The sequence below is a fragment of the Condylostylus longicornis genome, unplaced genomic scaffold (assembly GCF_029603195.1).
Source record: "Condylostylus longicornis isolate FDR11 unplaced genomic scaffold, ASM2960319v2 ptg000049l, whole genome shotgun sequence".
Taxonomy (NCBI): domain Eukaryota; kingdom Metazoa; phylum Arthropoda; class Insecta; order Diptera; family Dolichopodidae; genus Condylostylus; species Condylostylus longicornis.
Window position 1 is genome coordinate 6,458,066 of NW_026578018.1, and position 23,955 is coordinate 6,482,020.

At 21.4% G+C, this 23,955-nt stretch overlaps 1 protein-coding gene across 2 annotated transcripts in view; it reads left to right on the forward strand.

The window, feature by feature from the left end:
- The first annotated feature begins 394 nt into the window (after positions 1 to 394).
- Positions 395 to 23,955, forward strand: part of LOC129611318 (uncharacterized) — a 36,367-nt gene continuing 12,806 nt past the window's right edge. The window contains exons 1-2 of one of the 2 annotated variants that reach the window (XM_055524401.1): positions 395 to 517; positions 4,736 to 5,081. In XM_055524401.1, the coding sequence (XP_055380376.1) occupies positions 5,079 to 5,081 (3 nt within the window). In that variant the 5' untranslated portion in view covers positions 395 to 517; positions 4,736 to 5,078. Of the gene's footprint in view, positions 695 to 4,735; positions 5,082 to 23,955 lie in introns of both variants that reach the window. The other variant, XM_055524399.1, reaches the window with a different exon arrangement.

The following is a 23,955-nucleotide window of genomic DNA, read 5'->3' on the forward strand; positions in this document are numbered from 1 at the left end:
TATATTTCTTATACATTTCTCGCCTTCTCTATCTTTATATCTCACCTTTTAAGCTCATAATAATAGTTATAAAATCTCATTAATTCAGCAAAAATATAATGTGAAAACAAAAACAACAATAATAAAAATTTCATCTCATTTGATCTCAGTTAATTCCAATTCTCTCAAACGAATAATAAAAAATATCAAAAAATCACGTTCAACTTTTTAATAAAATTTTAACCACTCACTATAATTCCTAAGCTAAACTGTAATATACATTCATACATACATATATATGTAATATAATGTGGTTAAAGAAAAACAAACAGAGAAAAAAACAATAAAACATCAACAGGTAAAACTTTCTAACTAAAAAAAAAAATTTTTTTTTAACTATTAACTTAGTTGAGAACAGGTAATGAAACTGTTTGGATTAAAAAGAAAACGCAAAGAAGGAAAATAATTTCGCGTAAAAATTAAGAGTTTTGTGTCCGCTTTAAAAGTTCAGATTAGCCAAAAAAAAAATAAATTAATAGTAAAAAGCCTTTAATTTTTTTTTTTGTATTTTGCTGGTTCGGTGGCGGGTGGCGTAAAATAAAAAAATTTTTAGTTTTTTTTTTCTACAATTTTTCTATTTCAGTCTAACATATTGAAATATACGTACATATATAGAAGATTGCATAAAAAAATAAAATAAATTTTATTAATTTTTGTGAGTTTAATTTTTGACATACTTAGTATATATGTAATTTATATATTTTTATATTTAAATTTATAAATATACCAAAAAATTTTGTAGTACATAATAAATAAAATGATGCAAATTATAAAATAATTAAAAATTTTAATAATAAATTTATTAATTTAAAAAATAGACGCCATATTAGAAGAAAAATAAATTTAATAAAACAAAAATTTTTGAAAATTTTTAAAATTTTTGGAACTATTTTTAATAATTACCAAAATTTGATATTGTTATAAATATTTTATAGAGAAACTAAACTAAATAATTTTTTTTATGTTTAAAGTAACAAAATTTTTTCTCTTTAAATTTTTAAAAAATTAATGAAAATCTTTAAAAATATTAGTTATTTTTTTCTTAATTTAATATACTTTTAACACTTCAACTCTCAAGGTGGAATACAAAAAAAACAAACCATAAAAATGTTATAAAAAATTATATTGAAGGCGAATTGAAAAATTATTAGAGCAAATTAATTTATAACATAAAAAATAAAGAATGTGCTTTTTTAAACAGAAAATTTAATAAAAAATATATATATAACAGAATTCCATAAAAGTATTAAATATTTTATAAAAAAAAAAGTATAACAAACCTATTCTTAAATCATATTGAAAAATAATTATATAAAATTATATAAAAAAAAATATGATTACCATATAAGTATATCTATATGAAAACAAAAATTTGTTGTGATATACGCTAATTATGTATTAAAAATAATAAAACGCTTAATGAGTGGCTTATTACATTGGAAAATATTTTATTTATTATTTATAACAATTTATTCATACTAATTTAATCTTAAATATGAATTATTTCTAAAAGTACAAATTATTTTTAATTCTACAATTTTAATATAATTTTGCTATTAAAATATTAAATACTTGTATAAAATTAATTGAGCTGCATATGATATTTGCTATATCATCTATACAATATGTACATTATAATAGTTTAGTGGTAATTTAATAAGCTTAAAAATTGTCTTATATTTTAATATTTTTAATTATATTAAAATAACCAATATTGCATGCTATAACTAAAATGTATATACAATAAGTGAATATTATAACTTGATAATTTTATTTTGAGTATAAAATTATAAATTTATTTGGAAATTATTATACACAATGACTCGGTGAATGAATTTTATACTAAGTATTTTAGTTTCAATTAATTTTATTCTTAATTGCACTCCTAGATTAGAATTAGAAAAATATTGCTTATGAAATAAATTTCTATCATGAAATAATTATTTGATTGGAATTTAATTAAAATTTTTTTTTTATTTGAAATAATATACCATACTTTATCTGAATAGATTTCGACATTATTAAGTCCAAATATGTTATTTATCTACATGAATCACTGGAATACAACGAATATTTTAATAATTTGGAAATAAATTTATTTTACAATTTATTTTGTATATTTATTGGATATTTAATTACATGTTATTTAAAATTTAAAAAAATAATTATTATTAAAAATTAAAAAAAAAATATATATACCAAAAATACCCAATAATATGATAGCAAATTTACAATTGTAGTGTAAATTATATTCTTTGTAATTTCGAATAGGGTGTATAATATTACGTTACCTTTTCAACAAGCTGCAGCTCGAAAACGTGTATATCTGCACCCGACTCAAACAATCCACATTATACGACACACCCTGTTTAACTAACCGCCATTTCAATAATACTAAATTACTGAAAAGACACACAGCATTTTTATTGCGGCTTCGTTCCGTTTATTGCCGAATTTATCGATGATATGTACAAAAAGCAAACTATACAGCATTTTATAGTAACAGGACTACTAGATTTAATATTATTTTACTGACTAAAAAAAATCTATACAAAATATTCTATATTAGTACAATAAAGAATAAGTTAATATTTTTTATTACTTCGTCACCAACTACAACCAATCTATTTTAAACTAACCTCGCAAATTGTAGGTATTCAACACCCCAGAAATGTTTTTAATGTATAAAAAGAAAAATAACACGACAAAAAAACTAATTCTACTATATAGCAAAACAAATATACAAGCATTTACATTCAAATAAATATATTTTACTCTCTAAAAACAGTGTATGAACTTATAGTACATACAAAATCGCGTCATAATAATATTATTGTTATTATTATTATGTATATAATATAAATGTATATACATGAAATAACTATATGTATATATAAAACTAAAAAAGGGAACATAGATCAAGGTAAATTATATAGTTTTGTGAACAAAAAAAAAAAAAAAATTTTTTGAAATTTTTAAAAGTATTCCGGAAATTCATATACAAATGCAATTTTTGTGAATTTAATATTAAAGTATAAGATAAAGATTTTGAGAAAAAAATTACTTTTTTTTACTATTATGGTATAAGATTTCAAAATAATTAATGATTTTCCTAGTTTATATCTGTTATACTTTTTCCACTAAATTTTATTTGTACATAGTTTTACTATAAATTCCTGTAATTTTGTTTTTTATGTACAACTCTTTTAGGAATTTTCATGAATCATTGTATTAAAATAATATAGTAACTATGCTACAAGTACAAATAAGTAAAGAATTCTATTATAATCTAATATATCTAATTTTATAATGAAATTCCGCAATAACCCTCTAAATTTTATAAAATTATTCATGAATATTTTTTTCTTCATGTTAGTTTAATTAATTTAAAAAAAAATTTATTAATTTTTAAATATCTATATTTGTTTTAAATTATATTAACAATTTAATGATAGAAAAATAAATATATACATAGATTTATATTTTGTTACTCATTTCCTATTCCAAAAAGAAAATTTTTATTCGATTACCGCACACTACCATATACGAAAGTGTTATTACATTTAAATATTTTGTAGCCTAACAACTACATCTGTTCGAAAGCCCACAACATTTTTTTTTTATTTAAATTCCTTATAAATAATTTGGCATTTTGTTTACCTATAAGTGTTGCAATTTATACAGTCATTTATCAGTTTTGCTGTTAATTTTATAAAATTTTCTTTGCAAATGCTGTAATATGATTTTAACAGACAGTTCATCTACTGCCCATGCAAATGAGAGGATTAGTGCAAAGTTAATATTTTTTTTTTTCTGTAACTCAAAATTTTTGCATGAAAAATTAAACAAATCGATCTAATTTTGCATAGGTTACAAAAATGTGAAAAAAGCTAAAATCGAAAAATAAAATATAATACAAATATTTCAAAAATCCAAATTTTTTTGATTTATCTAGTTTTAATTTTTGATACCTTTTCTTGCGAAAATGTAGCTGAATCAGAAAAAAAATTATTTTGTCTCAAACAGTGCAAACCCTAACTAATACCACAGTGTAATTTTTTATTATAATTTCAATGTTATTAATTTATCTCTTTAACTCTCTTCTCATTTGTAAATTTTATTTTCTCATTACTTTCAAACATTTTCTTACTCTTCTCTTTTAACTCTTTTTTAATTTCTATCTTTTTACCTTCTCTTTTATTGTCGAATCTTTTACTAATATTTTCAATGAAAGACAATATCGTCATAGTTAAAGTTAGTTATTAAGTGTAAAAAAAAACAAAATAAAATTTAATAAAAAAAAATACTTTTAATACTTATTTCAAATTTTTTTAAGTATCATTTATGGTCAATTAAATCTATAGTAGTATTAGTTAAATATATTCGCATAATTAGTATACAATACATTTACATGTATGCATATAACAAAATAATTATATTTTTAAAAGATTAACTCATTATTAAACTCAATTTTATTTGCAGCTCAATAACAGAGTTATAAGATTATTTTGCTTTAATTTTTAAATTTTTTTATATATTTTTATACGAAGTAACTAACCTGTATGACAATTTATTATTTATATACATATACAAATTTACAACGTATATGTGTATAATTTGTAAAAAATAATAATTATAACCACAATTTTATTTTATTAATATTTTTAACTCTTCTCTTGCCAAAAAAAAAATCAAGGTGAACAACGAACTCTGAAGAACAAATTAAAAAATATTTTGTATAATAAATGGAATATAATAAAAACACATAAAATTAAATAAATATAATTACAACAAATATAAAAAAAGAAATTAAATAAAAAAAAAATAAATAACAAAGTAAAGGAAAAAAATATAACAGAATCCGTTCTCTCAGTAATGAGTTGACATAAAAAGAGCTAGATTAAAATTTAAAAAAAAAATTTCAGATTTTCTCATTTTTTTTTTTTGTTTCTTAAACACTGCATTCCAAAATACAGACCTCAGTTTATATAAATTAAAAGGGGACTAAAACTACAAGAATTAGAATAATAAAATTTTCTATGGTAAGTTTATTAATTTCTTTTATATTCTTCACTATATTTAAAAAAACAAATATGTACATATATTTTAGTAAATTTTAATCTTACAAAAATTTTTGAACTTTGAGAACAGCTTTTTATTATAATAAAACAGTTTTATACTACTCATATATATATATTAGAACAGTATAACATATAAAAGAACAGATTATAAAAGAATTGTGAAAGAACGGTATTGTACTGTAGAAGAGCTCTTCACAAATTATAAGAAAGAATAGATTTACAAAAGCATTATATAGAACAAAAAACAATTAAAAGTATTAAAGCAAATTAAAATTTTTTATTTATATATATGTATGTATATGCGAATACATACATATACTACATATGTAAATAATCATTATTTTGTTTTGTTTTCTATAAAGAAAATTCTTTTAATTAAAAGGCGATAACCTTTTCTCAATTTAATTTTAATATAATATATAAGGAGTTTATTTTGAATGGTATATATATACATATATATATATACAGTGTATAATCATATAATATTATACAAAAGTTCTTTGATTTACAAAAAATATTGCGGCGAAAAGGCCAATGTTCTTTATAAATGACACAACATTTCCAATTAAAGAAAATCAAAGAGGAAATCTTTAGAAATAGGTTAAGAATAAAAAAAAAAATAATTTTTTTTATTATGTAGAACTTTTTTAATAAGTACGTGTATAAGTGTTATGCCATTATTGTTTAAAACATTTTCTGATATACCTTTGAATTTTTTCATTGTTAAAGAAGGTGCTATATCCCCTGTTTGTTGAAAATTATTTATGTACGTATGTATGTGTATAAATTCAATTTATTTATTTTAATGTATGGCCAGTGCTTCGAAATTAAACGGAGCCTGAACATGTGACTCCAACGCGAACTTAGACCCATCAACAATTCGTATTAAACAAAAGAAAAATTCCGGCGAAAAATTTTAAACTCAAATCCGAATTGCAGCTGATACAATATAACTATAAATTGTAATATATATTTCAATTTTAAACTATGCCCGCAACCCAATAGTTTTCGTACTATAAAACAATGATAAAGTCAAAAACGACCTGATTTAAAAAATTTATACAATTGTAAAATTAACCGTAATATTGTTACCACCATTATAATTATATATGTACACTGTTATATTTCATATTCATATTTTTAGAATAATGGGCAGAATTAATATACAGAAACATATGTAAGTAAATAAACATACATTATGCACATATTGTGTACACTAAATCGGTAACCGCGGTACCCATAAAGTGTATATATGATTTATAAATCTAGTTTCTGCTTTAATTCCGTAATAAGAACCAATTATTTTAAATTTGTGATTTAACCTTGCTTTCACTTATAAGAAAAAATAAAATTAAACAAGTTTATAAACAATTTTTTTGTATTGTATTGTTAAAGATTTTTTGATTACTTTTTTTCTTTTAAAATTTGCAGAATTATTTATATAATCTTATCACATATAATATTGAATTAAATTTTAAAATAAAAATCTTAAAAAAAATAATTTTATCAACATTTTTTTTTTCTTTTCTTATGTCCTTTAATATTGTATTGACAAGGTTAACTTAAATTTTTTTATATACATGTTTGTATAGAAGCATTTTAGGTATATAGCGAATCGATTGACATTAAAATATAATTTATTGCTCATTTATTCAGTCAACATCTTTCATAAAATTCAGAAATATGTAAAAAAAATGACAATTTATCAATAAATACTACGAATTACGTAGTACTACAATAAATACTACGCGACGTAAACTTTTGAATGATCACAAATTCCTTTCAAATAGATTATGAACCAGCAATGACAACACAATTTTTGTCAGAGTGTCAGCATCAGTATTATGTTTCAACTATCAAATATTTATTTATATTTTTTTGTTGCTATTTGGGTAAACAATTTTCATACAAAATGATATTTTTGAAAATATCAGCAATAGAAATTCTGAAAATATCAGCAATCAGCAAATTTCCCTTAATTATAGCTGCGGTAGAGGAAGAAAGAAACAAAGAATTTTTAATTTTAGAAAAAAATTTAAAACTACCATTCTCTTTAAATTGCTTGTTACGTGTAATTATTTCTTTCGTAGTCTTTTGACACATATTTTTACAATGAACGTAATTTATGAATTTACCATATTACGAATATTCGGAGCAGAATTTTAGTAAATCGGAATTAACAATATGATGTTCGTAATTTTCCGAATTTCAGGGCTGCAAACTGAATTCATGATAGGGCTGATTGTAACTTCATTAATTTGTGCGCTAATATAAAATATGAATGAATTCACACTATGACAGATATATATAAATAAATTCCGATGCAAATTTTATAATAACATGAAATATAATTAAACCTAGAATTATTTTCGCAACATTTTACAAAAACATTACAAAATTGGAAAAAAATCGTATTGTGAGTTGAATTAAATTTAAATTTCCACACATAATTTCCAAATAAATCCGGGTACTTTAATCATATTGCAACAAATTTGCAAATTTGAATAAAATTTAATAGTACAAAATTTGTTTTATGTATATATATACAATATTCGCTTCTAAACACATAATACAACATATACATATATGCAATTAGAACGCAGTACTCATAGCATATACCTAATGTAAATTTAAAAAATGTGTAGGATATTGACAATTCATTTACATTCTTAATTGAACAAACATACATAATTTAGTTCGTAAATGAATAAATATAATGAACAATTGAATATTACAGAACCAACTTGCCTATATAGCAACTACTAAAATAATAGATTTGCTGTGGTAGATTTTACTATTCTAAAATAAATCAAACAAAAAAAAATAAAAAAATAATATTTTTTTTTATTTAGCCCCACACATGCTCTCATTTGCATGTCTAAAAGAAGTAGAATATAAAATTTTATTATAAACCAAATACATAAATAAAAAAAATTTTTTTTATTCTCTATTTAAAATTAGCTTTAACTATTTTAGATCTATAAATTTGTCTTATGCAAAAAAAAGGAAAAAAATAAGTGGAGGGAATTAAAATTATAATTTTTTTTTAATCTTATACCAAAATGGTTAATAATTTCTAAACTAGTTTCCTATATAATTTCTTAACAAAATCCAAAATATTTTTGTTAAAAAATAGAAAAAAAAACTTTCTAAAGAAAAAAAAACATTTTATTTAAATTTTAAAAATTTTCTATCTTTTCTGCACAATAAACATTATTGTTTGTTTGTTTGTGCTGATTATGCAAATCGAAAATTTAAATTTCTTTTGTGTCCCATCTAGTAAATTATAAAATTTAAAATTTCACCTATTTCAGATATTATTTTATTAAATGACATGCGAATATTTGCAAAACACCACTTTAAAATTTAATACTTAAGTTTTTATATGTGCCCATATACACAAAGATTTTAGACACAAAGTTGTTAGTTTACAAAGCTATTTTAACCAGCGTTTTTAACATTTTTTTTATTAAATTTTGGTTGTATATGCGAGTAGAAATTTTTGCCTATTTAACTGCTCTCACAATAATTCGAACATTATTTAAATAAGCAAGTCCACAGTAATTAATTTTTCACTTGTTATAAAATTATAAAATTAAAATTTTTTTTTTTGCAATTGAATACGAAAATTAAAGATGAAAAATCATATAAGTTGTATGCAATTATTGTATTCAAATACTAAAGTACATATAAGACAATAATAATAATAATTATTGACCGGAAATTTGAATTATTTTTATATACGTAATTTATAATAGAATTTGTATTTTTATCCATATGCAATATATGTACATACTTATATGTATCTATTGGAAATTATTATGTAAGATTAATATGAAAAGAAAAACGAATTCGTATATGAAAAGAAATGAAATTCCAAAAATAAAAGAGACTTTTTTTTTTTAATTTGTATACAGACAATTGGCGAATATTAAAATAAACACCTCACATTGTAATCACAAACCGGTAATAAATACAATATTAAAGTGTATATATTATACTTGTTGTTTATGACATAATAGAAAATACCCACATTTGAGTTAGATAGCCATTTCATATTATGGTATAGCAAAAAAAAAATTAATTAACCCTTGTCCAGTATTGAATGAAAAATATGACAACCTAATGGCCATTGGGCGAGTTTATAATCAAAATTATTTATTTAACAAATAAATCATTTATCGTTGTAATGTATTTTTTAGCAGAAGCTATGAACTTTTATTAAAAAAGAAAGCAAAATTTTGTTTTTATTTAAGTTTTTTTTACTAGCTTAGCAAATAAGTCATTACATTTCCAACAGAAATTACTTTCAATAGCAATTTTAAATAATTTCGAACGATTGTAGATTGCAGATTGCAAAAAATGGGTAAATGTGTACCGTGACCAGCTTAAAAGTACCCCCAACTAGGTCTGGTATAATCCTCAAAAATACCTCCTGATAGATTCTCGTAACTCCGGAAGGTCCGCCAGACCGCAACTCCGAAAGATAGTTACATTCATACTAAAACATGGTTATGCTTTAACTCGCTCTTATGCCTTAAAGAATTAACAATATTTAATATCACCATTTTTTCTAAAATGAACTAAAATTAAAAACTAAAATTATTTTGACATAATATTTATGGATTCAATATTTTAATTGAAAAAAAATACTATATATATTAACATATTTTTAAAAATAAATATAAAAGTGTTGTCATAAATTTAAAAGTGAGAAATATTTTCCATGAATAAAACTTTAGTTTTTAAAATTTACAAATGGTAATGGTTAAATTAAAAAATTTTTTATATAAACTCTTACAAAAGCTCATTTAGACATAATATTTTTGAATTTAATATAGTAGGCCAACTGCATTTAAAAAAAACACTAAATTATTGTAGAAACGACAAATGTGTTGCAAGGGCTAATTACTTTGCATTTCTTATGTTTGTCAAATACTTAATTTAATAGCAATTTTTTAGTTGAATGACATTTAATTTTATCAAAAATAATTAAATTTTTATTGTTTTATATTTTATTTTCTTATTTATCCTTGAAAATATTAATTTTAAATTAGGTTTAGCATTAACTATTAAAAAAGCTTGAAGGTATAAAATTTTAACCTTTAAAAAATTAATTTATTTAATAATTAGACATGGCTTTAAAAATATGTTATAAAATATCTACCAACATTACCTACCATTATTTGAAATATTTCATTATATTGAACTTTTTTGATATTTCCTTTATACTTAAATGATAGTATAAAAAAATCCTTCATTCAGGACGCAGAAGTAAAAAATAGGGTACCTATTTTAATAATTTCATTTATTCTTCATTTCATTTATTTTTCAATATTCATTTATTCATTTATAAATCCCTTTATAAATTCGGAAAAGTGTAAGTTTTTTAGCAATGCATTTTAACTTATTACTGCTTTCACTTAATAAGCAATATTGCCATTTTTCGGCCATTGTTCGGCCAGATTTGCAACACTTATTTTTAATTTCTTCATATACTTGTTCTCAAGTTTCTTTTATATTTTGCACCGATTTTCATTTCTCTCATTGAATAGGCCACTAAATTGTTGCAGACAGAAAAATAAAGCTAATTATTTTGACATTCATGAATGTCAAATTCAAAATTCTTATACAAGCTATGAATTCATATACAAGCTTTTTAAAATTTCATTTCATTAACGCAATAAAAATTAACTCAAATTGTGATCTTTATAAAAGCAATACACAAAAGAGAGAAAAAAATGTATTAATTAGAAAATCAGTCAAACCACATTATCTGAGAAAAATAAAAATTTCTAGTTTATGATGTCATTTTATTAAATAAATTTTAAATTCTAAAACAAATTGTTAATAAAAATTTAATAAATATTTCTTTTGTATGTCAAAGTATAATTTCAATAAAAAATCTATTTCTGCAATTTCAAAAATCATTATTAATTTTTTCTTTACATAAAATTCTTAGTATTAATAGATTTTTTTTCCGTTGATCTTCACCAACGTATGCCAGAATGATTTTAAGATTTTTCTAATTTAATTTCTTTCATATACAAATGAATTTATAATTAAAATGAATGTTCGTTAAGTTTGTTTAAAAAAACTATCTATTCCAATTCAATTTTATGTTAATATCAAAATTAATTAAAATTCTATAAATTATTATGTGTGCTTGTATAATAAGTAAAATAATGATTTTCCAAACATAGACACTTAGTATTTCATGAAAAAAAAATTAATTTCAATTATTGTTTCTTACTTATATGCTTTGCCTTAAGGCGTTTTTTTTTCCTATTTTTTTTGTTATATCTAATGATGCCTATCAGGTGTACTTCATAAATATTATTCCAATTTGTGGCTATAGTACAGGTGTAATTACAGAATTTATTCAAAATTATGCAAAATTATATAAGCCCCATATATACCTACATGTTTTTTACAAAATCACATATACTCACTTACGTATATATTATTGAAGTTAATAAATATTGAAATGGAATGAATTTAAATGATATTTAGTTTTTATTTTATTTTTTACGCATATTTTTACCTTCAATACACTCCTACATTAAAAAATAAATTTTCAAGATTCATTGATGTGTGAATCAATCATTAAAAAATATATTGAAGAAAAACAAGTGAATCAAAAAAGTGGGGTCTATTATAAAGGTATGTGATTTTATAATACATGAAAATTATTATTGACAATCATAGGGTCTGTTTTGTATTTAAAAATAAAATTTGTAAAATATTTTATCGTCAAAACTAATATTATGTATAAATCCAAAGGGGGCCGTGGAATAGTTTCGAAACATATTGGGAATCATATGAAAGTTCAATACAAATGTAACATTATAGTCTAAAAATACTGCAAAATCGGTATGACGCATAATTGTTTAAAATTTAATATTCCGAACTTCTAGAATAACGCTATGTATAATATAACAGATTTGAATAATATAAGAATAACAGATTATAATATTAATATTTGATATAAGAATAACAGATTTGTTATTCTTCCTAAATCTTGCTGGTTATACCAATATTTTTTGCGTTAATAATAACAATATTCACTTTTTATCTGAACTCTTTAACAATATGTTTAAGGCAAATTTTTCTTAATTTTATAATGCAATAACTAGCTATATCACTCTTAATATACAACATAAAATAATTCATACCGTTCATATTAACATACATCTGTAATATCAGAACGAATTTGTAACACCATATACATACATAAATAATAGTTGATTAAATATTTTAAAGTTAACATTTAAATAAAATGAATTTTTTTTTTGTCCTACATATTGAAGTCATAATAATTAAATTACTTTTGACAATATTAAATTTCTATTGAAATTCAAAGTATTTTAATTAATTTCAAATAATGTTTAACATTAAATTTGTATATACGTATATACAGTGGGTATATATAATATAGGTATGCACAATACACACCCCTCCATGAAAAATATACTTAATATATCGTTTACGATTTAAACATCATTGTATATGCTACTCATTTTATATTATACACAGTAAAAAAATTTTTGATTATTACCGACCATATTGCATACGATAAGGGGGGTGATGTGATGGCAATCAACTTTACCTCTCGAATTTTCGATGGGAACGCATTTCTCCATAGTAGGAAAGTGTAAGTAATCTATTTTTAGTTAGATATCGGTCTCTCGATCTGTAGATTTGTATGTGCATGCATGTATCTCTCGTTCTAACTAATTATTCATGATATTTAAATTAATTTAAATTTAGGATTTAATATTTGAGTTCTGGATGTTACCGAAACTAGTTGCCAAGGTTTTTCAGAAAACTCGATTGGCACAAAGAGAAACTCTACTAAGAGCCAAATTTATATTTTTTTAGGTATGTTTACTAAAATATTACTAACACTCTTAAAATTTGAAAGAGGTGTTTAAAAGACATTTTCATAATCGTCTGTAACACTTTCGCATAACTAGACAATACAAATTGTGGTCGATTATGGGCTGACTTTCAGATTCAGATTTTTTTTTTTTTGTGATTTAAAAGCTTACATATCACTATCCCAGTCTGAAAATATATAAGAATTAATTTACAATGTTGAGTTTCTACAAAAAAAATATCCTAAGTTCACAAGAATTTCATGGTATAAAAAGATTTTTTAACAAAAATACCATACGGAAAACATATTGTTCGTATTATAGAGATTTCACTGTTTTTAAAATTTTTCTAATTTAATTAAAAAATTAATAATTATTTCGAAATTTATAAATTATGAAATTTTTAGAGTAATTATGTTTGCAGTCAAAATTCTTATTTTAAATTTCAATCGACTTTTTGGATATTAAATAATTTCGACATTAAATAAAACTTCAATAAAATTTCAAATTAAATTTCTTAGGAATATTAAAAAAATTTTTTTTAAATATTTTTTTTCTATTTATAATTAATGTTAAATAAAAAAATATCTTTTTAAAATGTCTAAAATTTCAAAATTTTTAAATTTGACATAACATTTTTTTTTCTGTGTATTTGGAAAATAACTATTAAGCATACCTTTTAAAATGATTTCAAAAATTTACCAATAAAGTAAATTTGATCGATTTTCGTTTTTTTTTTTTGTAACTATAAAACCAATTAACCTCTATTTTAAACTTTTCTATACAATACGTGATATGTCAACAATTTTTGTTTATTTTTCTGATTTTACATTTTTTTTTTCATTTTTCCTCTATGTGCGCATATAATATATTTTAACTAAACTATATATATCCCTTTAATTTATTGTATATGTTTTGAGTATAACAATTCTATAATCAACATTTCCCATCGACAAAATTCAATCTATTTTGGAAAAAAAAACAAATCGTATATATAGAGAGAAAATAAAATAAGAAATAACAGACTTAAATAACAATAATAAAAGTCGAAATTATGTACATTTTGAATGACATTTTCGCATTTTTCTTATCTTACATACATAAAATGTTTACATAAATATGTTTATATATATACATGTATGTATATAACACCCGTAACTTTATTATTATTATTATGGTAGATAATTCTACAAAAAAAAAAAAATAAATATTAAACCACCTAAGTTAATAAAATAAAGTGAACGTATACAGGTAAAGTAAGGTACCTGTATGACAAACAACATGCCAAAATGATAAAAAATCAAACAGAAATAAAAAAAAAACTTAAGAAAACCTACACGTTTTTTTTTTTTTGTATTTTATTTTTTTCCTTTTTTTCTTTTTCTTTTGATTTTGCCTTCATATATAGACTTTACATATATAAACCAGACGGATTTGACTACATCATTTCGCTATCCAATTCTTTCGGGTTTATTTCAATTTTTTTTTCATTTTTCAATTTATTGTATTTTATCGCTATATTCGCAAATATAAATGGTTAAAAAATTACTTAAAAAATCATACAACGAACAAAAAAACAGAAAATCAAAATCTCAAAATATACGAAGAAAAATTACTAAAAACCAAAAAAAAAAAAAAAAACAAAATTTTAAAAAGAGTTGAGTTGAGTAACCCACCAGTCAGGCATATTAACGCTCTAAACTGGTTTGTTTTTTTTTTTGTATCTTTTTTCTTATTTATTTCTCTTTTTGGTTTTTTTCTTATTTTGCAAAACTTTAAGGTAGAAAAATCTATAAAAGTAACTTTAAAAAATAAAATTCGTATTTAGACGTAACATTATCGCTGTTATTTTTTTCTTTTCTGTTTTATATTTTAAAATTTATACTAGTTGTATATTGGTGGTACCAAGTTGTACCAAAGCTAAAAAAAAAAAATTAAAAAAGAATAAGAAAATCATAAAATATTTAATATACATAAGTAAATTAATTTTGATTTATTCCAGGGATGGGAAATATATTGGTCACGTAACCTCTGGATATTGCTTGAACATAAAAAACATATTAGAACCTCATAAAAAATTTTTGTTTTCAATAAAAGAAGAGTTAAAAAACATTCTCTTTTTTATAAAAATAATTAATATGACTTTTATATAACCTTTAAAACTGAAGCTTGATTCTAAAGCCAAGTTAGTCAAAAAAGGTCCTAATGCTCCGAAGTGGAGAAAGGGAAATTGCTCCTGTCTCTGCAATCATATATACCACTTTCGAATTTCTAAAAAAAACTTGAGAACTAAATTTTAAATAGGTCGTTCCGAAACTGCTGAATTACGTTATTTTATGCATATTTCAGAAATATTTTAAATTATATAGTACCAACTAAGTGAAATTCTGATAAAAAAAACTCAATAGTATATTTAAATAACACAATTAGAAAATAATTAAAAAAAATTATAATAAATTTTTTATCGTGATTGTAGATTAAATTTGGCACAAAAATTTATATTAATTTTCGAATGAAACATTCGAAGAAAAATAATATTACCCCGATTAAAATTAGCTTCACACAATAAATGCTCTCTCACTAAGAGTAAAATTTAGTTTTTACACCATTACATCAAATTTGTAATTGACAACGCAATTTTTTATGTAGTATTGCTCTCCATTGACTTCCTCACTTTACTGAAAAAACTTTTCTCGGCTAAAATCGCTGCGATTCGATTTAATTTTATTTTCGAGCACAACTTTACTTTTTAATTAAATATAAAGCAAAATTAATTAAAAATTTCATAATATAGTTGAAATTCTAAAATACTCATAATTATAGTGCAGATAATTTAATTTTTTATGGAAACTTTGAACCCAAACTTAAATAAAATCAAATTTTTATTATAATTAAATTAAACCGTAACAATATTATTCATTTAGTTAAAAATTGACAACGAAAACTTAAAAATTATGTCATCCCTGTTATACTCAAATAAACCGAACATATTATTTTGTAAAGAGGTGGACAAGCTTTAAATATACTTATATAAATAAAAAACTAAAAGATATGGAGAAAAATAAAACAACAGAAGTAAAAATGGTCGGATTTCAATACAGAAAAAACCAAATCTGAGTAATGAAAAATCAAAAGACTTCAATGCGTAGGCATTTTTATGATATCTTTTTGCTTTTAAGAAAGAAAAAAATTTTTTTTTTTTCAAAGATATTTGCATTACACTTTTATAATAATATTTTTAGGTTTCTTATTCGCGATTGAAATTCTTCGGTTCTTCTATTTTTCAATATTATTTTTGTTTTTTTTTTTTCTGTAACAAGAGATAGCGATTTTGTCTTTTTTATTGACTTGGTTTGTTTTCCTTTTTTTCTTTTTTCAATGTTTTCTGTATGTTTTACAAATATTTCTATCTCATTTTCTATATAGAAAAAGTTTTAATAAAAAAAAAAATGAAATACACTTACAAAATTATTGACATTCAATTCTCGTTCTTTTTTTTTTCTTTTGTATATTGTGTATATAGGGTAGGGCTAATAAAAATGTACGCTTTTTGCTTCAATGAACATATTAAAAAAAAAAAAGTTAGTTAAAAAAAATAAGAAATAAATTTTTGTTTTAGTTTTGCTTTTTTTTTTGTTTTAATTTTATTTTCTGAAATTCTTACCTTTTATTTATATAAGTATGTACATATATATACAGATTTTTTATAGTTTATATGCAAAAACATAAAAAATGACTTTAAAAAGAATAAAGTATATGAAATCTAAAAATAAAATTCCTTTCAGATATTTAAGTCTTTATTAAAAAAATAAAGAAATAAATAATAATAAATGAAAGAAAAATAAAAATCCAGAACATAAAAGTTAACACAGCTGCACCATGTCCGAAACAAAAGACTTTGAATTGATTAAAATTAATTGAAAAAATAAATGAAAAATATTATAATCGGTTCTAATGAATTTTATTTTTTGTATAAAATTGAATTGAAAAAATATTTTTTTAATTAATTCAAAAATAAATAATTAAATATTTTTTAGTTATAGTTGCATACTACCTCTGTTTTTATATTAGATTTAAACTATTGCTTTGTATTACCAATAAGTATGTTAAACAACAGAGCATAGCCAAAGTAATGGTGGCTATTATTTACCATAAACGTATACACATATGTAATAATTTTTCTTTATAATTATTTTTTTATTCTCAAATTTTTCGAATTGCTTTAATTTATTAAATCAATTTGAGAAATAAAAATTTTCACATAGTTCAGTATTTAACCGAGAATAAGTGAATAACCAAATGTATCTGCTTAAACAGATTATGAATGAATGCTAATGAAAAATTCATCTTACTGAATAATTACTGAAATTCCCTTATTAAGAATGCTATTGAGAAAAGTCGATAAACTACACTTTAATTTTTTATATTTCTATAATTTTTTTCGTAATTTCACCTTAATATATGGCCACATTTTGCTAGAAAAATTTTGCCTGACACCATTCAAAACCTATAATTTTAGAATATTTGAAAAATATAATATTGTAAAATTGTTTTAAAAAGCAATTTTGATTAAATAACAAAAAATATAAACAAAATTTAACAAAGAAATATATTTTGAAATATAATTTTATAAAAGAATAATTTTACTATTTAAATTTTCCTCTAATTCTATCTGAAATTTTTAATTAATTTATAATTTTTTGAATGTGAAGCATTAAAATACAATAATTACAATTACTATTTATATTTTTGTGGAATATTGAAGAGAGACATAAGCAATATAATCCCTCATCTACGACAACCACAGCCAGCTATCGCTTATTGTAACCCGAATATTTACTTTACATAGTTCAAAACTTTTTTATTATATTCAATTTAAATTATGCACAAACATCTAACTTAACTCAATATTAACCCTTTGTTTTACAATAAATGCTATAGCTATATAAATAATAAAAAAAGGTATGAAAAATATGGCGAATTTTTAAGCTTATAAAATCACTATAAAGCTGATATCTTAAATTAGAAAAGAAAACCAGTTCTCCTATCGGTGTTTTAAATTTACAAAAAAAAAAATTATAATTTATTTTATTCTTTCTCTCACAATTCGATTTTAATCTTTTTCAATTTTTTAATTTTTTAATTTATTTATAATATTTTTTTCATATATTTTTTTGTTTTCTGTTATATTCAACAAAAAATACAATCCAATTAATTCTAATTTCCTTCAAAGAAATAAATAAAGAATTAAAACTGAACTGAAAAACAAAGAATTTTTACAACTATTGAAAAAAAATATAAAAAAAAAAATTATAAAATTTATGTCAGTAAATTTTCCACTTTATATACAATTACACATAAATATATAAATGGACATAATAAATAAATAAAAAATAACATTTATTTTTTTCCTTTTAATTTTCAATTTTCAAAAAAAATCGTGTCGAAATGCAATGAATTGTGGTATTTCTACTGACCAAAATAAAAATGAACAAAGTATAAACTCTAAAAAAAAACAGCTGCGCTGCACAGCGCGCATACATGAACTAAAAAATCAAAAGCAAAAGAAACAAAATGTTAAACCATAACAACAAAAATTATAACATTATAAATAAAATTAAACTGTAACAAAGTAATAATATATTTACATAAAAATACATCTGTTCATATAGATTTTATAAAAATAGAATTTAATTTTTAACCAATTTGATTCAATTTGACTGGTTTTTTTTTCTTCTCTTACTCCTGAACTGAAAATATCTCGGTTATACAGAAAAAAAAATATGTTATATAATCGTAAATAACAGAAAATGTTTTTTTATTATTTTTCTTATATATTTTTTTTTTTGTTTTCTTGGTTTTTAATTAAAATTCAATTATGTTGTAATATCAAAATATATTGACAACAATATTTTTTATTACCATTTTTAAAATATCTTTATCTGAGTGAGTCATCGATTATATTTCCATATTTGGATATTTTTTTCATAAGAATGTTGTGTCACGAAAGACAAGAAGTATGCAATTAATTCTTATATAATAAAAATGATAAAAATAATCGATTCTTAATGAAAAACAATATTGGTGCAATATTTTACAATTAATAAAAGAAAATGAAAATTAAATATTTTCAAATATTTTATAAATGATACTAGTTGAAATAAGCAAGTATAATCGGCAAGACAGCAGTCTCAAACAAAGTTACAGCTTTAAACAACAATAACACAATGAAAAATAATTGACAAGAATAAGTTTTAAATAATTGACTGAAACATTTTTTGAATAATCGACAAATTTGTAGAATTTTTCGAGAAGTCGAGCGTAAAATATATGAAAATAGCTCTCAAACATTTTTGAGTCAAGGAACTACCGATCTCTGCTTCATATTTAAACAATTTTTTTTTTAAATTTGTTTTCATTTTAGATCATTACGTCCAATATTTAATAAAAATTTGAATTAGATCAATTGCATTAAATAATAATTGTATTACACGAATTATTTTACATTTTTGATACAGGACCATGTAAAACTCATTGAATATTTTTATATATGTGCTTACAGGAAAGAAATCTTTTTAAAATTTCGTTTCCACTCTCAATACGATTTTATTATGATTAGTGGCAACCAAAATAGTTAGCTTTTATTTTTCTACACAGAAAATGAAAGACTAAATATTTTTTTTTTCATGCTGAATTCGTTAAATTGTAAGATTTCTTTATACCGACTACTATGGGAAGTACTTCAAGTACTATGTAACTCAAAAATCTAATATTATAACAATCATAAAAATATTCTTTGATAAACTGAAAATTTTTGGATATGCAATTGAGAAAAAATTAATTTACTAAGATTCTAGTGAAACAAAGTTTTCATTTAATTTTTTGAGATTTTTCAGGTGGAAATAGTTTTGGTTCGCCTTGATTTGTTTTAATATACTTATATATAAGATTATATTTATCTGGAAATAATAAACGAAACGTGATCAATTATAGTAAATTATTGAATTTTATTGTTTTTTTTTTTCTACAGAATTTCATAAATTCCTTTATCAGAGAGAATGCTGGAACAATCGAATATCGGAAATATCAAAAATTAAAACACGTTTATTAATCTTTTACTTATCCCTAATAATATTATATTTTATTTTATTTGGAATTTAAAATGCAATTTAAAATAAAATTTTTTTAGCAATAAAATTCACAGGCTACCTATATGAAATAATAAAGTAGTAATGGTACTCGTATTATCGTATAAGTACAATTTGTAAGATTAGATATACCATCAGTAATATTCCACATTTAATAAAATTTTCATTCACTTCATTAACTATAAACTGTAGTCTAAGATTTTGAAGTAAATATTTTTAGTTTTATTCTATATTTTCTAAGGAAAAATGCATTACATTTAAATTTCTCAATAGTGATTATTTCTTTTATTATAAATATCATTATAACTACAATCTATAGCAATAAATATTTTCCTACATAAATCGTTTATTCTGATCGTTAAAATACTAAAGATAAAAGGAATACATATAGCAAATTTTATATACCTATATAATATAAATTGCTTAAAACTTTAAAATACTGAATATAAGAAAAAATTTCAGTAAAATCAATTGAATTTTATAGCCCCATCTACTTTGATAATACACAATGAAAAATTAAAATTGTCAGTCCACAATCACTTTGAATCATTCATCCCATATAATACATTAGTTTTTTTTATTAAGATCACAGGTTATAAAATGTTGTCTTGAGGGTATTTATTATCAATGCATTTTAAAACTCATAAGAAAATCATTGAAATTAAATGATGACACAACATATTGTACAAATAATTTAATTTATTTCTAATATTAAAATTAATATTAGAATTAATATAATATCATTGTCCAACATTTTTATTTTCCTATGATTATTTTTAATGAATATTTAATTAAATTCACGATAATTTTAATTTTAAAAACAAATAAATAGAGAAAAAAATAGCAAATGTCCTAGAGATTTCAATTGTTATATTTGACATCTGAAATAGATTTATTTCTTCCTCAATTAATAAATTATATTTAAAATCTTATAAAATGTCTTCTTCAAACATGTACAGGAAAAACATTTATATACATTTTAAGCATTAAATTTAAAGACAAAAAATTGTCTCATAATTAAATATTCACAATAGTAATATTAGTTTAAAGCAATTTACACTTAAAATTATTTCTAATTTAAATATATCGTACATTAAATTTTCACATGCTAAAATTTGGGTTAATATATATTATAGATTCGTGAGTATATGAATAGTAAAGAGTATAATACTCGTACAAGTAATTTTAATAGCATACGAAGTATGCTAATGCAACTTAATATCAATTTCAATCAATAAAATAAAATCTGCATTTCAACCAAAATATATATATGATATAATAGTCTTGTAAAACTACATGAATATATGGATATTGTTATACCCATGAATTCTTTCTTTCCCAATTCGTTTTTCCTTATATTTCTCAAATTTTTTTGCTGTAACGGTCACAATATAAAATATTGTTAAATGAACAATTATTCTTTTACATTTTATGAAAATTTTAAAAGGTTTCCCTACGTTTCATGTGCTAAAAGATTTATTACTTTCATAATTTTAACAAATATATTAAAACATATGAATTAAATAAATCAATAACCTTCATATCTTTTATTGTCGAATTCTTATATTAAAATTCTATATATTTGAAAGAAGATACAAATTGTAATTAACACCTTTATTGTTTTATTTTAAACACACCAGACCGCACTTATTGTGTGAGATAATATTTTCTATAAATCAAATATTTAAAAATAATTAAAATATTTTCATTTAAGAAGTATATACACTGCAATACCATCCATTTATCAAATATAAGTCAAGCTACATCTAGAAAAATTACATGTAATTTTTCTAAATTTAATTGAATATTTTTAGTAACTCTGGCATTTCATATATTGTACATATACATTTTTCACATATAACGTAATTATAAACTAACTAAACAGTATAATATAAATTATTTACTCTCCATATTATATATCGTATAATTAAATTTGAGAAAAAAAACAAGAACAAAATAAAAAAGAAATTTTTTTGTTAATACTTTTGTTTATAAAAAAACAAAAATTTCTCATAATTAATTTAGTGTACATACAACATTTCATCATATTAAAAACTATAATACAAACACACATTTCTATATATGTATATTTAAGTCTATAAACACACAATACACATTTCACATAAGTAAACAATGTAATTTTTGTTATACAAAGTGAAAGATACTATTTAAATAAATTAAGCTTGTTTTTTTTTTTTGATTTTTTTTTTTTGTTTACGTGTGATATTTAAGGTGTTAATAAAAATATTTAAACAATAAAATGTAAAATTTAATTTAAATCATCTATTTTGTTTTAAATTAAAGTGTTGTATGCAGAAAAAAAACATGCCTTCTAAACTGTGTTTTTAATAATAATTGCATTCAATATTTTTTTTTTGAAATTTTAAAGCGGTTCACAAAACAAATATTTTATAATTGTTTTGGGAATTATTTTTTTAATTGATAATTTTTTTTTCTTATTTCACTTATATTAAAGACAGTTCATTCACTTTTTTAAATAATATTATTTTATAGTATAAGTAAGCTCAATTTAAGTACAACAGTTTTAAATTCGACATTCTTTAATGAGTTCATTATACATTCGATAACTCACTTACTCAATTCACCTAATTTTTTGTAATTTCTTTGTGGAATTTAAAAAAAAATTAAGAATTAATCCAAAACTTTATTCTCTTTATTAAAAATTGAATAAATCAACTGGCGGTCTTTCGAATATTAATTTTAAAAATCGGTATACTTTACAAAGATACTCTCGAACCTGTATTACATTCAAAATTCTGCTCTTCTATAAAATTAAAGATTTTCCTCCTAAAATTATGCAAATTGGAACCATAAAATATGCTGTTATATTATGAAACAATGTCAAGAAAACTTGCTTACTCATATACAATAAACCAACCATTCATAATAAAAATTCTTCTCATCTACCTTATAATTTCAAAAAAAAATTTTCACCAAATTCCAAAATATAAACTGAAAATGTTCTTTTATTATTTTAACATCACCTTATCTGAGATTGAGCCCCTGTCACATATTATAAATATTGTAATTTTTTCCTATGAATTTTTTTTTAAACAATCGCATACTTTTAGGGGCAAATCTCTTAAAAACCCAAAATTTGATCTACGTACCAACAATTGTTAATGTTTTCTTTTTTTAAATTACTTGTATTTTTCGATTTAAACTTGCATTTAAACTGGGTTCGAAATTACGTAGTTTATTAAGAGTTTATACTCGTTTGCATATTTAATTGTCAATCCAAACCAGTTTCGTTTTACATTTTTCCTCCTTTAAATTTATTTTTAATATTATAAAACACATATAAGAAACAAATAAATTTTGTACTGTACCACGAAGCCATAAAATGACACAAAAACAAAAAGTTCAAAATAATTTTAAATTTTCTCATAACATTAACGGTAAACGTAAGACATGTATATACGCTACACACCGTACCTGTTATATTAAAAAAGCATATATATAAAATTTTCATCTCATTCACAATTTTTATGTAAATTGTGTAAGATGTTAAAATTTTTCAAGTTTTCAATCAAGAGAAACAAAAAATTTTTTATAACAATGATAAGTGAGAAATGAGAATGGAAAAAAAAATTCACCAAATAAAAAAAATTAAAATTCATTTTATACTTTTTAAATTTTTTTTTTTCAAATTTACTTAAGAGAAAACACCTTTTTATTTTTGTGTTAATTAATTTCTATTGCAATTACAATTTATATTATGTGCAATAGATGAGTTCATTGCATTTTAAACAATAAAGTAAATTAATTTTTAAGTAAACTAATGAACTC